The sequence below is a fragment of the Urocitellus parryii genome, chromosome 5 (assembly GCF_045843805.1).
Source record: "Urocitellus parryii isolate mUroPar1 chromosome 5, mUroPar1.hap1, whole genome shotgun sequence".
NCBI lineage: Eukaryota > Metazoa > Chordata > Mammalia > Rodentia > Sciuridae > Urocitellus > Urocitellus parryii.
In genome coordinates, this window is record NC_135535.1 from 47,576,614 (window position 1) to 47,597,764 (window position 21,151).

Below are 21,151 nucleotides of genomic sequence, written 5' to 3' on the forward strand. Positions count from 1 at the left end.
ATAAACAATAGCCTTGGAGTTATAATGACTGTTAATAATGCACATGCTAAATATACTGGGAACAAGGAATACCCACCTTCTAACGATGACGATACTCTCGCTCTCGGTCACGTTCTCGGTCACGATCCCGGTCACGATCCCGGTGTCTCTCTCGTTCTCTGCTTCTCTCTCTATAATAATCATCATGGCGATCTCTACTACGGGATTTATGACGCCGACTCTTTTCTCGTGATCTACTATGGTCCCTCTCTCTTGATCGTTCACGTCTTCTAAAAGAAATTACTGGATTAATACTCTCCATAACTGAAAAATATAGTACAGTTGTCCTCCCCCAACCCTTATATGTGGTTCCACTTTCTGTGGTTTTAGTTACCCACAGTCAACCACAGTCAGGATTACAGTTTTAAACTGCACACCATTCTGAAGTATATGATGAAATCTCACATTGTCCTGCTAAATCCTACCTGGGATGTGAATCATCCCCTTCTGCAGAACATGAAGACTGTACATACTACCTGTCCATTTAGTAGCTATCTTAAGTTATCACACCAAGTGTCATGGTATTATAGCACTGAGTTAATTAAGCAACTTTTATTTCATTTAATAATAGCTCCAAGTGAAATTCAGATATGGTTAAGTGAAAAGGTGAAAGTTACTGACCTAATAATAAGGAAAGAAAAATCATGCTGAGATTGCTAAGCTCCACAGTAAGAGCCTGTGAAATTGTGAAGGTATTTGTGTTTTAGTATCACATCTCAAAATGCAAAAGTTACACACAGTGTTTGGTACGTGCTTAATTAAGACAGAAAAGAAACATGATGAAATATTACTCAATATTACTCTATATAGTTGGTTTTCCATATCCAATAAAAAAATTGCAGCTGTATTGAACACAGACTTTTTCTTGTCACTATCCCCTAAACAATACAATATAACACAACTATTTACACAGGATTTACACTGTATTGTATATTGGAAGTAAAGTAAGGATGTTTTTTGAAGTACACAGGAGTAAACGGTAGGAGAGAGGGGAAAAAAGTACAAGAAAGGATGAGTGTGGGCCATACATAAATATTCCATTTTATGTAAGGAATCCAAACAACTACAGATTCTGGTATTTTCAGGGGTCCTGACACAACCTCCCACAGATGCCAAGAGATCAATGTATATAAATATCAATTTTACATTTCTAGCTAGCCAAAATATGACTTAGCAGGAGTACTATACCTCATTAAGAAACTTTTTTTTTTTTTGATACCAGGGATTGAACTTAGGGGCACCTGACCACTGAGCCACATCCCCAGCCCTATTTTGTATTTTATTTAGAGAAAGGGTCTCACTTAGGTTAGCACCTCACTTTTGCTGAGGCTGGGTTTGAACTCACAATCCTCCTGCCTCAGCCTCCCAAACTGCTGGGATTACAGTGTGCGTGACCACGCCCAGCAAGAAACTTTCCTGTGTTTATCTGGAGGAGGAGGGAAGGCAGATGAGAAGCTCACAATTAGGACTTGTAGAAAGAATTGGTATACTATTCACACTGTATAAGTAGAAATATTTTCATGAGCTGCCTTTTAAAACAACAATGACAAAAAAAAGTCCACAAAAAAAACCAGACTTTTAACCAGAGTATAAAGCCTAAAAGACCATTAGATCTTCAAAATTTAAAATAAGAAAATAATAATTGTTGGCTGAGCAGGTTGGTACATGCCTGTAATCCCAGCTAATTGGGAGACTGACACAGGGGGGGTCTCAAGTGCAGGGCCAGCCTGGGCAACTTAGCAAGAAGCCCTATTGCAAAATAAATAAAAAAGGGTGAAGACATAGCTCAGTGGTAGAGCACCCTGGGTTCAACTCCCAATACTGCTAAAAAAATAAATAACCACCATCTATTAGTTTGAATAAGAATACCTTTTATCATGCATTTCTGAACCAAACAGCTAGATTTAAACATTATTAGGTGCTAAGCCTTGATCAAAGTGCAAGTTCTTACTTTGTATTAAAACAAAGAAAATGCATGATATGGCCTTTAGTTATGAAATTTCTGTTTGGATATAAAGATCCTTACACTGGGTCAGAAAGATAATAATAATAAATTTGGAGACCATGCCAAAGACAAATTCCTTTCCTTCAACTTAACGAAGACTATCTCCAGATAAAGTCCACTAGTCAAAAATATACAGTATTTCAAGATTGCCTAATTCAAAAAGACTTCAAAAATCTTGTCTATTAAAGAAAAGATTAATCATAACTCCCTCATTCAAAAACATTTATTCTATACCAGGCAATGTTCAGACATGAGAAACACTATACTATAGTAAACAGAATAGCTAAGGCCCTTCTCTTTATTATGTGTTGTAGTCAGAAAAAAGGGGGAATAACAAACAAGAAAAGGTTATAGTAAGTACAATGAAAGAAACAGAACGATATGACGGACTAACCTGGGATAAAAGGCCGCCCCTTAGAAATCAAATTAAGTTGAGATGTGAAGGAATACGGACCCAAAGATATAGACAGGGAAAAGGGTTCCCAACAGAAGGAATATCAAATACACAATCAGAGAGATGGCCAAATATTTGATGTGTCCCAAAGAAGGGATTCCAATTTGGCTAGAGAATAGTGACTAAGGGGAGAGGTACAAAACAAGGCTAAAAAGAGACTACATCATATAGTGCCTCAATTTTTACAGGTAAGAGTGAACAGGAGCCATATAATGCTTCAATGCTTACAAATTAATTTTAAGTAAAAGCCTTCTAAAGGATTTTAAGCAAATACCTGATTTGATATAGTTAAAAAATTCACTCTGGCAGAGTAAAAAGTAAATAAAATCGAAATCATACTTTAAAGTCCCAAACACAGTAGTATTTTCTCCTTTTGCTAACTAGCAGCTTTAAAAAGACATGGGACAGGAAAGTTTTACCTTGATCCAGAACCATATGACTTGGATTCAATTCCATGAAGGCAATCTTGCAAAGAGCTAATAAGAACTTTGCAACGATCATCTGCAGATACTTTGGATTGTTTAATTAAAGAAATTGCAGTTACCAATGTCTCAATAGCACTCCCATAATCACCTATAGGGGAAAGGAAAACAGTTGATGTCAAACAAATTTTGTTTTCAAAATGCCGTTAAAGCACTTGGGGATAAAAGTGATAAAGCATTTTACCAAATTATGTGCTTTTAAATGATAATATCTTTTTCTGTGTGCTTCAAAATTTGCAACAGGCTTTTACGTTCATGAAATCAACACAATTTATTGTTACAGCTCTATGAAACAAGTTATTTTGCAAATATGAGAAAAAAATGAGTTGTCATAGGTCCCTAAAACATTAACAGTGAAGGTTAGAACTTATATCTAAACCTAATAAAATTAGGGGTCTTTCCACTATATTGTGACATACAGCTTCTTTCAATGCTTTTAAAATAGATAGCTAACGACATCAGAATATAAAAAGACTAAATTTTTAAGACTGCACTTAAATTTTTAGATAATTCTTAATAACATAAACAAGAAATACCAATACTGGGAGAAATATACAAACCAGCACTGGCATCAGACACAGCTCTTGAAATAGCACTGCTTGAGATTGCCCTATTTCTATTCATGATTTCTTCAAACTCAGCTTCACTCAATGGTGTTCTTGCAGTATCCATTTCCCTATAAAAGAAAAAAAATCATAAATTGCTATTGAATAGATTTTAGTTAGTCAAAACAGTGTAAGCCAATTCATATTAGCAGTTTTTAACATGTGCATGAAAGATAATAGTTACTTGTCCATATGGAAGATGTTATTTTTCCTACACAAAGAACAAGTCTAAGCAAAATTATCTTATACTAGTGTCTTTCAAGTGAAATAAAGGACTTAGAATCCTCATCTCTTTGGAGGGCAGAAATGATATATTTACATTTTATACAATAGAATAGATTTCACAGAATCACTGTTCTTATCATTAATCAAATACTTTCACTGCTATATACAAACTTACCTTCCAGGAGGGCCATAGTCACCCCTATCATATGGTGGAGGTCGGCCATATGGGTCTGTTGGTGGTGGACCTCTACTATCTGATGTAGGCATGCCACTGTTAGTTGGTGGAGGAAAGAAAGCCGGATTCACATGTGGAGCTGGCGGCGGGGCACCTGGAGGTGGTCCCGGAAGATGCGGAGGAGGAGCAAGTGTAAGGGGTGGCCCAAGTGGACCAGGTGGGCGAGGTGGAAAGGGGCCTGGAGGTGGAGGTGGTCCCTGTTGTGGAGGTGGTGGCCCAGGAGGGGGGCCATAACCTGGAACTGGAGGTGGAGGCCCAGGAGGAAGTGGACCCAATGGAGGCTGACCAAAAGGTTGTCCAGGAAAAAGAACTGGTGGTGGAGGGCGATCTCCTCGATTAGGAGGCCCAGCTAGAGGAGGAGGCAGAACCTGACCGGGAGGTGGAGGGCCAGGTGGGCCAGGTGGGCCTGGAGGACCTAAGGGCGGACGTGGTGGAGTCTGTCCAGCTATAGAATAAAGGAGAGAGAAAAAAACACTTCAATAATAAAGGCATTTTAACTTTTATATGACAAAATTTACTTTTAAAGTACAACTTATAAACCAAGATTCTTTCTTTTTAAATAAAACCCATATCGTAAACACTACACTAATAACTACAAAGATGAAGAATATTCTTACATTTATAACTAGCTTACTTTATGCTTAAGAAAAATTACTAAAACAAAAGATTACAGTGCTTAGAGTTATTTTCCATCTTTCAGTGTATATACACTTCTTACAGTGAAATCACCCACCTTATATTCTACTCTGATGCCAAGCTAGAAAGTGAAACAAGGAAAAATGGTCTTGAAAGGATTTTTTAAGAGGTAAGAAAATAAGACGGATGTAAATATTCTATATATAAGTCAAGCAAGTTTGGAGAAAAATAAAGACCTTTTAGGCCAAAAATGGGTATTTCCTCTATGCTGTGCCCCATATGCCATGGAATCCTAGTTTCCAGGAACAAAGGCCGAGTTCCTTTAACAAGATGCTTGATCAAATTTCCTGGATTCCAAAAATAGCATAACAAGGAGAGTAAGTCACATTAATAATGCATTACTTGAAAAAGAGAGAAAAGGAAAAGAGGTATTAAGGTAGATACGTTTTTATCCATGGTAATTTAATAAAAGTTTTACCTGGAAAAGGTGGGGGTGGCCCTCCTGGTCCTGCTGGCCCAGGAAATCTGTCCCCACCGGGAACAGCCCCTGGAAAACGGCCCCGTCCTCTACCACCTTGTGGAAATGCTGCTCGTGAACTGCCTCCTGGAGGACCAGCTTTACCTTCCCCAGACATCTGTCCCGATTGTGTAGCTGCAAACATCCAAATACTCATAAATAGCACTTACTATACATTTCTCTGAAATGTAACCATTTACATTACAAACTATTCTATTTCAAAGTTCATTTATACTATACTACATATTAACTTGCAGATGTCTTAGGCCTGTGCAAGTTACTTGAGAAGTATTGGTTAGGGAAACATTCACATCTATTTAAGTTCTTTTGAAGTCTTGAAATGTCCATATTTAAATGTTATTTTCACTGAGTAAGAGATTCTTTCAAAATACCAGTACTCTGCAGCAGCCAAGACCGAAATTCTTCAACAGAAATCTTAATTTCAGTAGCACAGATTCATTTAAATTTGATAATGTATTCTTCAGATAAGTGCTAAAACATTAAAAGAGAAACAACCACTTGAATTTCTGTTAATTACATGTTCATCCGTGTTATCTATTTAAATGTTAACATTAGCTAAGTGTGTAAATGACAAATCTTTTCTATATTCACTTTGATGAAAAAAGGTCTTGGTGCCAAAAAGCAAACTTGATAAATACTTTCTGGTAATAAGTGGTCTCTCACCAATCATAACATAACATATAACCATAACATACATATATCTTTTCTTGAGTCTAAGGATTAGGATATAGTTTCTTCCTTTCTCTAACACGAGAATGACAGGACAAGCATGGCAGCTATAGAACTTACACACTAGGGCTGGGGTTGTGGCTCAGTGGTACAGTGCTTGCCTAGCACGGGTGAGGCACTAGGTTCAATCCCCAGCACCACATGGGACAAAAAAAAAAAACCAAAAACTTCTTACACTATCATGTAGTATTGAGTCTGACATCTGGCGAAAAATGGAATGGAAATAGGGGTCCAGTATGTGGATACACAGTCAAAACCAGTAATTAAATCAATTCAAAGCATGAACTTTATAAAAACAAGTCTTCAAAGAACTAAATATTAAGACTAAGTATATAACACCTAACAAATGGTAGAAACAATGGTTAAAATACACATCTTTAAAAAAAAGACCTAAGAAATTGCTTACTTTTCCTGGACTGCATTTCAAATTGACTCAGGAACTGTTTATTGCAGGGAGTTACAACAGGATTCTGACCATGAAGTTCTCTCTTAGGCAACAGATCCATTAACTTTTTTGAAGATGCCTCAGATCCAACACCAACGAGGGCAAATCTAAAAGGTGTTTAAAGGAGTAGAGGTATAAAAGTAAGGAGGAATAAATAATGATAATGTTATTAAAAAGAAAATGGTCTGAACTTACTTTTATGTAAAACCAAAACACAATCCTGAGAATATTTCTTAAAGTTACACAAGTTTACACTTTCATACCTATTTAATACAGAACTCACTCACTTAAAATGTACATTTCAGTGGCTTTCAGTTTGAGTTTTACCACCATCATCATAGTCAATTGTGGACCATTTTCATTACCCTCCAAATGAAACTCCATACCCCATTAGCCATCACTCTCATTTCCTCCCATCCCTCAATCCTAGGGAACCACAATTTCACTTTCTGTATGTGTGAATTTACATATTCTGAAATTTCATATTATAAATGATATTATACAATGTGTCTTCTTTTATGACCAGCTTCTTTTATTTAGCATTAATATTTTTTTTCAAAAATTGTTTTGTAGTTGTAGATGGTCAGAATGCCTTTATTTTATTTCCTTTTTTATGTGGTGCTAAGGATCGAACCCAGTGTCTTGCAAGTGCTAGGCAAGCACTGTCACAGAGCTACAGCCCCAGCCCCAACCTTAATATTTTCAAGGTTCATCTATGTTGTAGTATGAGCACTTCATTTTTTACGACGAATATATTATAGACATAACTTTTTTTTAAAAATCCATATCAGTTCACAGGCATTTATGTTATTTTCACTTTTTACTGCCATGAAATATGTTCAACAAATCAAACAATGATGAAATACCATTTCATACTCACTAGTATGAATATAATAAAAGATTTTTAACAAATGCTAGTGAGAATATGAAGAAACTAGAATCCTTGTGCATTGATGATGGGCATATAAAATCATGCAACCATTTTGGCAAACAATCTAGTGGCTCCTCAAATCATTAAATATAGAGCTGCCATATAACCCAATATTGCTACTCCTAGATATAAATCCAACAGAATGAAAAGATATGTTTACACAAAACTGGTAAACAAATATTCACAGGGATGTTTTCAGTAAGAACACAAAGTGGAAACAACCCAAATGTTCATCAAAGAGTTTTATTGTTGTTGTTTTTTAAAGTGCTATATTGCAGTGGTGCAAACCCATAATCCCAGAGACTTGGGAGGCTGAGGCTCTCAGCAACTTAGCAAGACCTGTCTCAAAAAAAAAAAAAAAAAAAAAAAAAAGGGCTGGGGATGGAGCTCAGGGATAAAAGCACCCCTGGGTTCAATTCCCATTACCAATATATTAAAAACAAATTTTAAAAAAGTGCTACATCCACATAATGGGACATTATTCGTCCATAAAAAGAAAAGCTAATACCTGCAATGACATGGATAAATCTTGAAAACATCATTCTAAGTGAAAAAAAGCTAGATACACAAAACTGCATATTTTATGATTTAACTTACATGAAATAGCCAAGACAGGCAAATCCAGATACAGAAAGTACATTAGTGGTTGTAAGCAAAGAGGGGGAAAGAAATTAGGGAGTGACTAACAATAGGCATAGAGTTTCTGAAATTAGATAGTAGCCATGATTGCTCAATTTTGTAAATATGCTAAAAACACAAAACAAAAACAAAAAGCCACTGAATTATACACCTTATAGGAATATATTTTATGTTGTGTAAATTATATTTCAACAATAAAAATAATTTTTAAAACCCTAAATGATTATCAATTTCAAATACAGAAATTCGAGATTACTGGGGGTAAGGATTTTAGGAGCTTACAGCCCTAATTTTCAATATGGTTCTTATTCTTAACGAGATCCCTTATTCTAGCCAAAAAATTCTGTTGCTGATCTAATATTATCTTGGGTCACAACATTTAGAAACAACTTAATTGGGACTGAGGGTATAGTCCAGTAGCAGAGTATGGACTTAACATGTGCCAGATCCTGGGTTCATTCCCCAGCATTAAAAATTAAAAACAAAAGCAAAATAATTCATTTAACAATTACACATTGAGCACCATCTTCTATATGCCAGCACCATTCTAGCTGGATACACAACAGTGAATAAAACAAAATTTCTATTCTCATGGAGCTTACAATCTAGTGGGAAAAGACAAGTTAATAAACAAGTAAATAAAATGTTTTATAGTAGAGAAAAAATAAAGGAGATAGAGACAGGTTAAGAAAGTTACTATTTTGTACAGGGTGGCCAAGAAAGAGAATTCTTACTAAAAAGTCTGAGTCTAGAATGAAATAAAAGAATGAGCCATGTGGTATTTGGGGGGAAACCCGGGTCAAGAAAAGTAAACAGGGCTGGGGATATATAGCTCACTTGGTAGAGTGATTGCCTTGTATGCCCAAGGCCCTGGGTTCAAACCCTAGCACCACAAAAAAGTGGGGGACCAGTGGGGTGGGGTGAACAGCTAAGGGTCTTATGTAGAGAGTTATATGAAAAACAAGGAGCCTAATATGGCCAAGAAACACAAGACTGACATGTAGGAAAACAGCAATAGATCACAGAGCACTATAGATATAGCAAGGTAACAACTATGAGACAGGAAGCCGTCTGGATTCTGAGTAGAAAAGTATTGATGTCGGTCTAACATTATTTAAAGCTAAAAAACTTTTATCATGTGCAGTATAGGACATAGAGTGATAGCAGGGACACCAGTTTGGAAACAACTGCAAAAGTTCAAGAGAGAGATGATAGTGCCTTGGAACAGGAGATAAGGATGATCTAAAAAATAAGGACTGCGCTTGCCTTGCACACACGAGGCCCTGGGTTCAATCCTCAGCACCACATAAAAATAAATAAGTGAAATAAAGGTATTATGACCAACTATAACTAAATTGCTGAGCTTGCCCTGGAATTTAACAATCCTCCTGTCTCAGCTTCCTGAGTCACCAAGATTATAAACATGCGCCACTGCACCAGGCTTCCATCTCTTAATCCACAGGAAGAGCAATGCTTCTTAAAATTGTTATTTCAACCATAGATGAAGAAAACTCAGGAAAATTTGAAAGTAAGCCTTATCTTGCCCATTTTTTTAGTTTGCTAAATAACAAGGTATATGAAATGAGTATGAATCTTTATCAAAGATCCTCCTTCCAATGTAATCATGTGTCTTATGCACATGTAATTAGCATTAACCTTAAGGAAAACTAACACACATTGCAATCAAAAGCTAACTTAAATTTTATTATAAAAACAACAAAAAATTCTTACCCTTTTGATTGGCCATTTGCTCGATTTTCAAAAAATTTTATCTCCAAAATATCATTTACTCCCAAAGAATGAACTGCTTCCGTTAAGTCTTCATCTGTTGTCCACTGCAAGATATTTTCCACTTATTAACTATTAAGACATACCCGGATCTTTATTTCTTGAATTTAGGTTTTAAAGGTAAACTCAAGTTAAACAAGAGAAAATTCAAGCTCAATAGAAATCTAATTACTAGATTTCAGCTCCACAAAAGAATCTGGAAACCTAACCTCTTTCAGCTTTAAACTACTCTGATTTTAAGTTTTCAATAAAACCAACTTCACTTGTCACTTCCTCCCTTAAAGGAAAATATTTTGTGAAATAAATTTCATCTTGTGTTTGAATATAAACTGGAGAAAAGTGGGCTGGAGCTGTGGCTCAGCAGTAGAGCGCTTGCCTTACACGCATGAGGCCCTGGGTTCAATCCTCAGCACCACATAAAAATAAATAAGTGAAATAAAGGTATTGTGACCAACTATAACTAAAAAGTAAATATTAAAAAAAACCTGGAAAAAATAAACTAATATGTATGAGTACCTTCTACATATCTATGTACCATCTATATGCCAGCACCATTCTAGGGCTGGATACGAAACAAAATTTCTGCTCTCATAGTGGTAACAATCTAGTGGAAAAGATAATAAACAAATAAAATGTTTTATAGTAGAGAAAAAATAAAGGAAATAAAGACAGGTGGTTAACTCTTAAAACACAGGTAAATCCCATCATTTCCATTTTTTTACATTTGATGCAATAGAGAAGGTAAAAAGCTTGCCCAAAGTCACAAAATCAAGACGGTGGAACCAAGATTCGAATTTTTACTTAGCAACCACGCTCTTAACTATGCTATTATTTTCAACACTGCAAAGATTGCTTGGACTGGCAACCAAGTGGTGCAAAATCAGTCACTTAGTTTGAAAAGACTGTTCAGTAAAAATTAAAGACATTCTTACTAAAAATAATTAATTTTATTAAAGAAGTAGTAAATATTAATAAAAACATTTTTATTAAGGAAGTAGAAGAGTGCCATGTTTCAATTTGACTTATAGTACATTATTTTTAAACTTTCAAATTTATATAACAGCTTAAGTAGAAAAATTCTACCTGGATTACTTTTATGGGTATTTCAGGTTTAACACCAATAAATAAACAAATAGAGACACTGGACATTCAGATTTCAAATCAACAGTCTGTAATATGAATTGGGAAATTAACAATATTTTAAAATCAGGAGTCTCTTTGTACATTGATGAATCCTAGTTTGAGACCCTATGCAAACATTTTTCTTAATTGGAACACCCTAAGTCAGGTAGGAGTAGTAACATATAAAGCATAATTAAAGACAAAAAAAATTTAACTATAATTAATTGGTATGTCCACCCAAGAAAAAATGAAGGACTACAAAATTCAAAACTAGGAAGAATTAAATCAATGACTTTTTAAAGATAAGTGTTTTTACCCTTCTTATTGCATAAGCAAACATAAAGAAACAAAATGGGCTCAATGGTGCACGCCTGACACCATAGCAACTCAGGAGGCTGAGGCAGGGAGATACAAGTTCAAAACCAGCCTCAGCAACTTAGTGGGACCTATCTCAAAATTAAAAATAAAAAGGGCTGGGGAGGGGGCACCACAGGGTTTAATCCCTGGTACCAAAGGGGGGAAAAAAATTCTGGGACAAAAACTAACTACTAAAGCAGTTTACAATTAATGACTAATAACTCAGTTCATATGTTAACTTTACTTACCCATGTTAGATTTCCAATATATAATGCAATTCTCTTTCCAGTATAAGTATAGACAACATTTGGTGCTGCTCCTTTGCCAACATCATCACCAACAGTTGGAGGGAGAGTATCCATGTAATCCCGGTCTTCTGGGGCATCTCCATTATTTGCAGATGGAGAGATGACATCATCATATAAATCTATCTGATCATGCCCACCATATTCCGCTTCCTGAGTATAGAAATAATGCTCCAGATTATACAATGGTCAGAATACTAAACAGACTTGAACACAAATTCATTCAACTCTTCTTTTTATTTTAAAAACATGATGGAAGCTAAAAAAAAGTCCCAAAGATCACCACAAGTCTTTTCTTACTTTATGCAACAGATGTATTCTTGAATGGTGACTATAACTAAAACCTTCCTTGGATGAAGTGTTTCTTAAATAACAATACATGAATATTAGTAGACAAGTTTTAAAAGAATATTTGGCATAAGACTATAACAAAACCCAAAGCCATTTTAAGTTCTTAATATTTGAACACAGAAGAACATAACTTATTTTCTACAGCATTCAGACCTTGTTTCCCAACCCTGAGAAAGTTACTAGAGTTTTAGAAAAAGAACAGTCAGTTGAACTATAGGAAAAGGTCATAGAAATGTGGGTAGGTACATGATTTAAAATGCCATAATAAATTATCTAGAAAAACAATGAAATATAGGTCAAACAATTCAAATTAGTATCTTATTTTAAGTCAACAAAGAGCTAGTGCTTACCTGACTTTTTAAATATCTAGTCAAGTAAATTAGCAAGAGAAAAATATTTACTAGAATAAAGATTTAGTAAAACTCTGCCAATGATTGTCACCAGCAGAACTAAAGCAATGCTAGTGGGTGTCAATGATAAGCAAGGAAGAAGGAAGAGAAAACAAAAAAGAAATAGATATGCAACCCAGAGAAAAATGTAAGAAAATTAAGTAATTTGTAAATAAGCACAAAAAAAAAATGCAGTGTAGGATTCAGCAGAACATGCAACACCATTTAATTGCCGTTAGTAATGATTACTGGGCCACAACCTTAATTAACCCTGTGGCATAGAAATATCTCCATTTTTATCTTCCTCCCTTTCCAAGACTACGTATTTAAAATCAGTATAAACTGTTTTATTCTTATGAGATAGAACATTTGAGGTAAAAAGAAAAGACAAATATAAGACAACTAAAAGTTCGGACATCATTCGTATAATCTATCCATTTATACAATTTATTAAGGAATTGTCATACAAATGGCATATAAGGAAGAACTAATAGTTTTAGGGACAACTACATGAATAAATGACCTAGAGAAAGCATTTGTTACATGATGGCAAACAGAATAGTTAGATATTACTGTGGACCACAAGGGAACATGGCTATTGTTTTGTTCTGAGTCAGAATAAGTTTTCTTTAAAAACAAAGCAAAAGAAAAACAAAAACAAAAAACCCAGAAGGGTAAATACCATAACCCAAGGGACCTCAAATTTCTAATGTCATCTTCAGGTAATCTTCATAAATAATGAGCTATCCAGTTTACTAGAGAATCTTTTACATACCAATTTTATTTGTTATGAGCTAGAGTTTAAGACTTATTTAATAAGGGGTTCAAAATATTAAGTGACTAAAGCCATCTTTAGCAATGGGAAGAAACTAAGACCACAAATCACTAAATAATGCCATTACTTTATTACACAGCAATACCAAAATATCTCTAAGAAATTAGTTTTTGTTAATTTAACATATTCAAAGTGCAGTGACAGTTAAAACTAGAAAAAAAGGAGTGTTTTGTTATGAAGTTTCAGTGTTGCTGAAGCTTCATTCAGGTGGCGTGGCTGTAGCATTGGTTTAATACACTTAAAAATACTAAAAAGCTTCCCACAAGAGATAGTGGGCACTTTAAACTCTCTTGCAATCCAGTTCTGTACATCAAGTAGAGTTATTTTTATTATTCAAAGGGAGCTGTGTTTCCATCCTCCTCAGCAGAGACTAATCACAATATATGGTCTGAGGGAGAGTAAAAAAGAATGCAAGTGTTATTAATAATAAGACTAATATTTAAATTTATACTTCCACTTACACAAAGACATTGTATTTTTCATAGTTGGAAATCTATGAAAATGTTTACACAAATAGACATTAATTTACAACATTGATTGCAGCTACACTAACCTGGTACATTATAATCACTTACTATTTTTTGCAAGTCCATGAATTCCTATGTTGACATCAACCAATTTTCCATATTGATATGATTCTACCAATATAGAATTAGCCACTTTGTCTGGTAGTTGGACTGCTTCCAAATGGTTGAAGTATGATTCTAAATGAGACCATGGTCCTGGGATTTAATCTCCGAGTTGACTAGTTAGCTTCACTCTGTTCCAGGGCCACAGCCTGTACTCCTAACCCCAATGGTATACACTTCGACTTGGTAAAAAAAATATTAATGAATCTGAATACATTTGCCACCATCTCTAAAAATTCAATTCAAAGCAATATTCTTTTGTTGTATCAATAATCTTTGCAGCTTCATTATATCATACTTATCTTTTACATTATAAAATATATGGCACATCCACTTTATTCCCAATTCAATCAAGTGAGAAAATATGCATATTCTGAAATTATGCAAAATATCACTGGTCATCTATAAAGAAAGCAAACTCTGAAATATACTGAACAAACTAAAAAACAAATGTTTCTACTTTGTCAAAGATAAGTACTCAACAGTGTCAAGTTCTATGTGAAGGGTCTTTTCAATTATTTTAATTTTAATGGCATCCAAATACGAGAAAATTTCAATATAATCCCACTAATTATTTTAAATACCCAAAGTTCCCCAATCTTATCCACTTTTCATGGGAGCGAGCAAATCACTAGTAAAGGGGTATTTAACTCCTAGTAAGCAACAGCACTTAGGACTTGTTGAAAATTTTCACTAAGTAATTTTTTTCATTCTCTACCAATCTAAATGACTACAATCATTCTAAAGGCAAGGTATCCTCTCAAGATTTTGTCCTACATGATACAAAATTGCTATTTCCACGTCAGAAAAAAACAAATATATGGTAGATAGAAGAATGACCAACATCCTACTAATTTCCTTAAAATAATCTTTCACAATCGTCTTTTCATTAGCCCCATTCTCTCTCCCTTCAAACAGCTGTATTTTGGCAGTTTTTCCCTATAAAATTTTAATATCACATACATACTATATTCCATTATTGGGATTACCTTGGGCTATTCAAAGTATTCTTCATTCTCCCTGATGGGTTTTAACAATGGTTTTAGGGGTCCTAAAATCATGGTTAATATCTTTTGTGAATTACAGGACACTAATCAGTAACACACAGCAAGGGCCACTTGTTTTAAAGTTCTTCTACTATGAAACAAAAAAAGTAATGGACTTTTATAGTCATTTCCATTTAGGAAACTATAAAAGGAGGAGAGTTACAAAATGTATTCTACACCATGGAAGAAAACTACTTGCACAAAAAATCCAGTAGTAAATAACAGTCATGCCCATTATCAGCAGGTGATTGTTTCCAATGTACCACCCCAACCCTCTAACCAACCCACTTGGAAATACCATACTTTGCAGAGGCTTAAGTCCCATGTATATATAGGGTTTTTTTGCATATAAATGATACACATGCTTTCACATTTTAAATCTTCTTTAGGTTTACTTCTGATATCTAATAAAATGTAAACACTATGTAAATAGTTGACATACTATTCAGGGAATAATGTCAAGAAAAATGTCTGTACATATTCAGTACAGATGCAAATTTTACCCAAAATATTTTAGATCTGTGGTTGGTTGAATCCATGGATGTGGAACCCACTAGAGGGCTATATTTTTAAAAAAATTATCACTTTTGGATTATGTTCTAATATTAAAATTAGTTTGTAACCCCTGTGAAAAGCTCAACTAATACTAAGGAAGCCAACTTGATACTAAAAATATGCCATATAACCCAAAAAGTGTGAAATTCACAGACAGTTGTATTAACCATGATCATAGTAAAACCAAAGTAGAGTTCTAACTCCCCTAAACATTTCTATTCATGTTTCTGAATCAATCTCTGATATACCTCATTCTGGACATTGTAGACTTATCTTAAAACCATTTTCTATTAAGCATAAGCAAATTTATCAGAAATGTTTCACTGATATTTGCCCAATAAAAGTATTTCCCATTACTGGCTAGGGTAAAAACATAACTAAATACAAAGCAAAATCACTCATGAACTAAAAGTGGCTTGTGAGGATGTCTAGGTTCTTAAAGCCTAAAGAATATATGTGTGTGTGTGTGTGTGTGTGTATTTTTTAAACAACCACCAAGTCTGTATACTTTTATCTTAAAGTTGGGAGGTCAGATTACTAAATTAGTATTGCTATCAGTGACCCACAGCCTGACAGATGAGAAATTATATTCTACATTAAGATCTTTTGACGTCCTAAACAATACATACTACATCAAGGCACAAAGTTGAATATCCCTAATCCCCAAATTTTAAAACGTTTTGAGCACCAACACATGCCTCAAGAAGTTTTAGATTTTGGAGCATTTCCAATTTCAGATTAATGATGCTCAACTATTAAACCTGAAAAACTCCAAACTGAAATGCTTCTTTAGCATTTAGGTAGGGGACATACAACTTGTCTTAATTTTCCTCAAAGTTCATAGACTTTTTCTTGATTCCTCCTCATAGCTGAAAATTCTACAGGTATATACATAAAAAAGGGGTAACTACAATATAGGACCTCTATTGTAATTATGTAATTATTTTACTCCACCCACTGGGACTATCTAAACTTTGTAACCTTTGTTGGCACATATAATAGGGCTGAGGCAGGAGGTTCTGGAGTTCAAAGACAGCTTCAGCAAAAGCTAGGCACTAAGCAACTCAGGGAGACCCTGTCTCTCAAAAAAAAAAAAAAAAAAAATAGGGCTGAGGATGTGGCTCAGTGGTCAAGTGCCCATGAGTTTAATCCCAGGTACCCAAAAGAAACAAAGAAAGAAATGTTATTCTGAACAACTGAATATTTAAAATTATTATTTAGCTTTGTCAAAAAAAACACCTGAAATTACTAAATATTAGACTAGTTATTACACTGTAATACAAAGCCCAGTTCAAAGTACAAAACTTTTTTCTGCTCAATTCTAAATTCAAGTAATGTAGATAGAGTCAGAAGTGATTCAAATTCTTCTTCCATTAATGCAACTATTCCCAATTTGATGGCATCCAAAACCTTTCAATTTAAGAACTAAAGGGCACCCATGAATAATAGTCGGTTCCTGTGTCTTGTCCCCTTGATTCTCCTTTCTTAAATTAATTTAAGAAAGGAATTCTACTGTATAGTTTCACTGACTTTTTCTCACTCCATCTCCAAATTAGTTTCTTCTAAAGACTGTTGAATGTCTTTTTGAAATGAGTGAAATACCAAAACAAAATAAAAAACATGACCACTTAAAATAGTGGAAAATGGAAAATACATGACCTCACTGAATTTCCAAGTATACAAATCCAACTAAAACTGTAGCTCACACTGGAAACCAAAGATTAAAAAAAAAAAAAAAAAAAAAAAAATTAAAGCAGCTTAGAAGCCAAAACAAGTAAAGACTGGCTAATGGTACTATAAAAGATTTTACTCAGCTCAAATACAAGTCACAGGTTACTACAGCAGCTAGGAGAAAAAAGGTGATCAGCTAATAAGAATACAGACTAAATAAAATAATTTTGTGGTTGCCTCTAATTCTGATAGGACTTCAAAAAATGATAGTAATCTTGAAAAAGACCAGCAATCAATCCTCTTGTAGACATTTTTGGTTCAGGAATTAGTGGAGCAAGCAGATTACTTAAGTCAATTATATGCAAAACAACAACACACTTCTATTTAATCTCCCCATTAATCTATTCAAACACATAAAGATTTCACTAGTCAAGTTATAACTATGTGTTAGATATAATGCTGTAGGTACAAATCAATGAAAAATTACATTTTAAAAAGCCTACCTAGTAGTTCTTCATTGGGTCCACAAATTTTCATCTTTTTTAACTTCTTGTCTAGCACTAGTTACTGCACAGGGGTAAGAGAGTATCATTCTTTAAGTTTTATCTGAATGGGAAATATCGATCCCAAATTAAGTATGCAAAAGCCTAAAAATATTCCATGAAGAGGTACTAAACAAGGCTCAACTACTAAAATTGGATGCATTGAAAGGTGAAGCACTGTACTCTTGTAAGAAAGGCTAATGCAGACAGTCCTGAACACTTAATTGTTCCTTTCCTTGAAGTTAAGGTCATCTTTAGGATGTAATGTTAATACTCACAAATAAAGGAAATTTCCTAGAGGTCTGTAATCTTAAAAGCATTAAAATCTGTGTAGCAGTCAAGGAAACTTTCCAATTTTGACACAATATTGGGTATTCAAAATACAAGCACAGAAACAGATTTTCAAGCTTAACATTTTATTACAATGGATTACATTTAAACATATCCAGTCTTTAACCGAGTAGTAGTAAATATTTAAAGCTTATGGTAATTGCTTTTTTAATATTTAAACCAGAGGCACAAAGTCACTCCTAAAAAATACAACAGTAAGGATTTCTGAGTTTTCATATTTTAAAAAATCTTGAGCGCCTAATTACAAATAGGACTTAATGGGCGGGGGGGGGGGGGAGGCACATAAACCAACGGAATTGTATTAAGCTTCTCACACGGACCTGGAAAATAAAATAAAATAAAATAAAAGCTTTTAAGTGCACTGCGGTTAGGCACGATTTGATTTTCTAAAATGTTACTACATAAAATGCGGAAAAGATGTTAACAGCAGGTAAAAGGGCTTAAACGTCACCACTCCAGTAACAAACGAGAGAGCTTTTGCAAGGATGCTCATCCTTAGACATCTCAGCTCCACAGCTAATTCTAGGCAAACCGTGGCCTGAGACAACGGGAAAACCTTGCATTTCTCACTTTCTCCAGACTTTCAAAAACGTTAAGCTGAACCCTCGGGGGTGAAACACTTTGCTTTCAAATATAGGGTCATACCCACAACTCTATTTTTCAAATACACGGTAAGAATTTCGGATGGACGTTCTTTCTTCGTTTTAATCACTCTGATCTGTTGATGAGCTACCATCTTTTTGTTCTATCCAACCACTGCGCTTCAGAGTCTTCCTTTTGGCCCAAGCCAGTTATCTTCATGTCAAAAGCCAAGAACGACAGGGCCTTCAAGGCACTGCAAAGCTTTCGATTGACGAGCCAGGCCCGCATACTGACTTTTAAATACCATCTCTGCGCCCTAAGTCAGACGACTTGTTGCAGAAGTGCCCACCCCTAAAGCCGCCTTCACACGGGGAGAGGTGAGGAGGAGGAAGGCGCCACGCCGAAACCTGTCGCAAACGCCAGCAGGAGCCCCGGGGACTGGGCGCGCGGGATACAAAGGGCTGTGAACGCGGCCTTCCATGAGGCGACCGTGCGCGGACAGGCAGACAAAATGGAGCGACGGGAGAAATCGGAGCCCGGGCGGCAGGGCTGGGCTAGAGGCGGCAGCGGGCGCGCGCCCCGCCGGGGTTTCTTCACAAGCCGCGGCGGGGGAGGGGGCGCGGCGGCCCGTTCTCCCCGCCCCGCACACGCGGCCTAGCGCGGCGGGAAGCGCTCGCCGGCCGCCACCAACAATGGGGAGTGAGGCGGCGGCGAGGGAGGGGCCGGCGGCGGCTGCAGCACCGCGGCCCGCATCCGCGCTCCAGGCCCCGCAGCCCGCGAAACGACGCGGTAGAACGGAGGGTGAGGGGCGCCGTGCCGGGGTCGAGCGGCGCGGCCCAGAAGCGGCAAGGGCGCACGGTCTGCAGCCGCACCGGCTCGCGGTCCGCGGCGGGCCCCAGCCGGTGTCCAGGCCGCAGTGCCGCCCGCGGCGGCGGCGGGGACCCAGGGCCTCACGTACCTGGTTGAATTCTTCGCCCACATCGGCGTAAATGTCTATGTGGTCCACACCGTCCGCCATCTTCCCCTCGGCCTCGGCCGCCGCCGCTGCCGCCGCCTCCTGCAGGTCCGCCCGCCGCGGCAGCAGCAGCGGATCTAGCGGCGGGGGCGGGGCGCTCTGCGTCACTTCCGAGGCCCGAGGGACGGGGGCGGGGGCGGGAGCCCGGGCAGCCGGGGCTCTGCAGACCTGCCGCTCGGAGGCTGATGGGGAGGGCTGCGCCTCCAAGCCTAGAGCCCGTTTCTTTTGTGTCTGGTCTAAGCCCGTGGGCGGAGCAGCGGGGGGACGGGGGGGACAATTTCCTTGTCCTACTAGCGCATCCAGCTTACCAGTGGGTCCCGTTTGTTTCTAGAGATTGTCCACGTTGCCTCTGGCACGTAAACATTTACAAAAATATTTTCGTTTTCACATTTTCTTACATTTCTCACAACCAAGGGTTCTAGAGATGAGGGTTATATGTCCCCGGTTAAATAGAAAGAGCAATCCCCAGCATTCTGTGAGAGCCTCGAGACCAAGAACAATGCCTTATTCCTGCATCTTCAGAACAGCAGTTTTATTTGCATCATAAGCGCTAGATACCCGTTGGTGGTTATTTTGAGTTATTTGCATACTTTTTATGTTTCCTTCTCTTACCGTCTGTCATAGTCATCAGCTTCTTCCATCTCTTCTCCCCCACTCCCACCTCCAGTTACCTTCATTTTTTTCCTCCTTAGATCTGCAGTAGGTCTTCTCTGGCATAGTTCAGATGCTTCTAACTTCGTTTTAGAGCCTACACAAAGTAGAGGTTATCTTGAGGCCAAGGGCTTTTTATCTTAGACTCATGGAATATCCAAGTCAAAGGAGAACTTTTAGGTCCAAACTTATGGATGCGAGGACTGAGGCCTAAGGGAACCTAACTGATTTGACCAGGGTCACAGAAGAAATAAAGAGTTTGTTGTTGTTGTTTTGCTTTGTTTTGTTTTGTTTGTGGTGCTGGGGATTGAACCTAGGGCCTCGTACATGCAAGGCCAGCACTCTACCAACTTAGCTATATCCCCATCCCTTTAAAAAAGAAAAAAAATAATAAAAATAATATATATATTATCCATCTACTATATATAGTAGATGGATACAATACCTTTTATTTATTCATTTATTTTATGTGGTACTTAGGATCAAACCCAGAGTCTCACACCTGCTAGGCAAGCACTCTACCACAGAGTCATGATCCCAGCCCAGGCTAAGACCTTTTTGCCACCAATATTTTATTCAAAGATCTCTCTCCAGTTTGAACCTCCACCTACCATCCCAAACATTTTTTCTTTATTATTCAATCGTTTAAAACACGACACATGGGGGTGGAGGGTAGCTCTAGTGCTAAATGCCAGGGAGGTTGATACAAGAGGATTGCAAATTGAAGGCCAGTCTCCCAATTTATCAAGGCCCAAAGCAACTTAGTGAGATCCTGTCTCAAAATAAAAAAATAAAAAGGGCTGGGAATTTGACTCAATGGTAAAGTGCCCCTGGGTTCAATTCCTGGTACCAAATCAGCACCCCACACATTTGAGTGTTTCCTCAGAGACAGACTGATCAGAAATTCTACAATAAGCCAAGCAACATCTGTATTTGGTATAGCGGGAAAAGCTTGGTTGCTGTCATGGAAACCAATCTGGTAATCAGAGTACAAATTTC

General features: G+C 36.8%; 1 protein-coding gene across 4 annotated transcripts in view; it reads right to left on the reverse strand.

Annotated features, from left to right (window-relative positions):
* Cpsf6 (cleavage and polyadenylation specific factor 6) overlaps positions 1-19,558 on the reverse strand; it is a 31,189-nt gene extending 11,631 nt beyond the window's left edge. Inside the window, exons 1-10 of one of the 4 annotated variants that reach the window (XM_026386592.2) lie at positions 19,445-19,558; positions 11,479-11,688; positions 9,695-9,798; positions 6,355-6,500; positions 5,160-5,333; positions 4,918-5,028; positions 3,986-4,490; positions 3,541-3,656; positions 2,918-3,071; positions 77-266 (exon numbers count right to left, since the gene is read on the reverse strand). In XM_026386592.2, the coding sequence (XP_026242377.1) occupies positions 80-266; positions 2,918-3,071; positions 3,541-3,656; positions 3,986-4,490; positions 4,918-5,028; positions 5,160-5,333; positions 6,355-6,500; positions 9,695-9,798; positions 11,479-11,688; positions 19,445-19,504 (1,767 nt within the window). In that variant the 5' untranslated portion in view covers positions 19,505-19,558 and the 3' untranslated portion in view covers positions 77-79. Of the gene's footprint in view, positions 1-76; positions 270-2,917; positions 3,072-3,540; positions 3,657-3,985; positions 4,491-4,917; positions 5,029-5,159; positions 5,334-6,354; positions 6,501-9,694; positions 9,799-11,478; positions 11,689-19,444 lie in introns of all 4 variants that reach the window. The other 3 variants (XM_026386590.2, XM_026386594.2, XM_026386593.2) reach the window with 3 other exon arrangements.
* Positions 19,559-21,151: the final 1,593 nt, after the last annotated feature.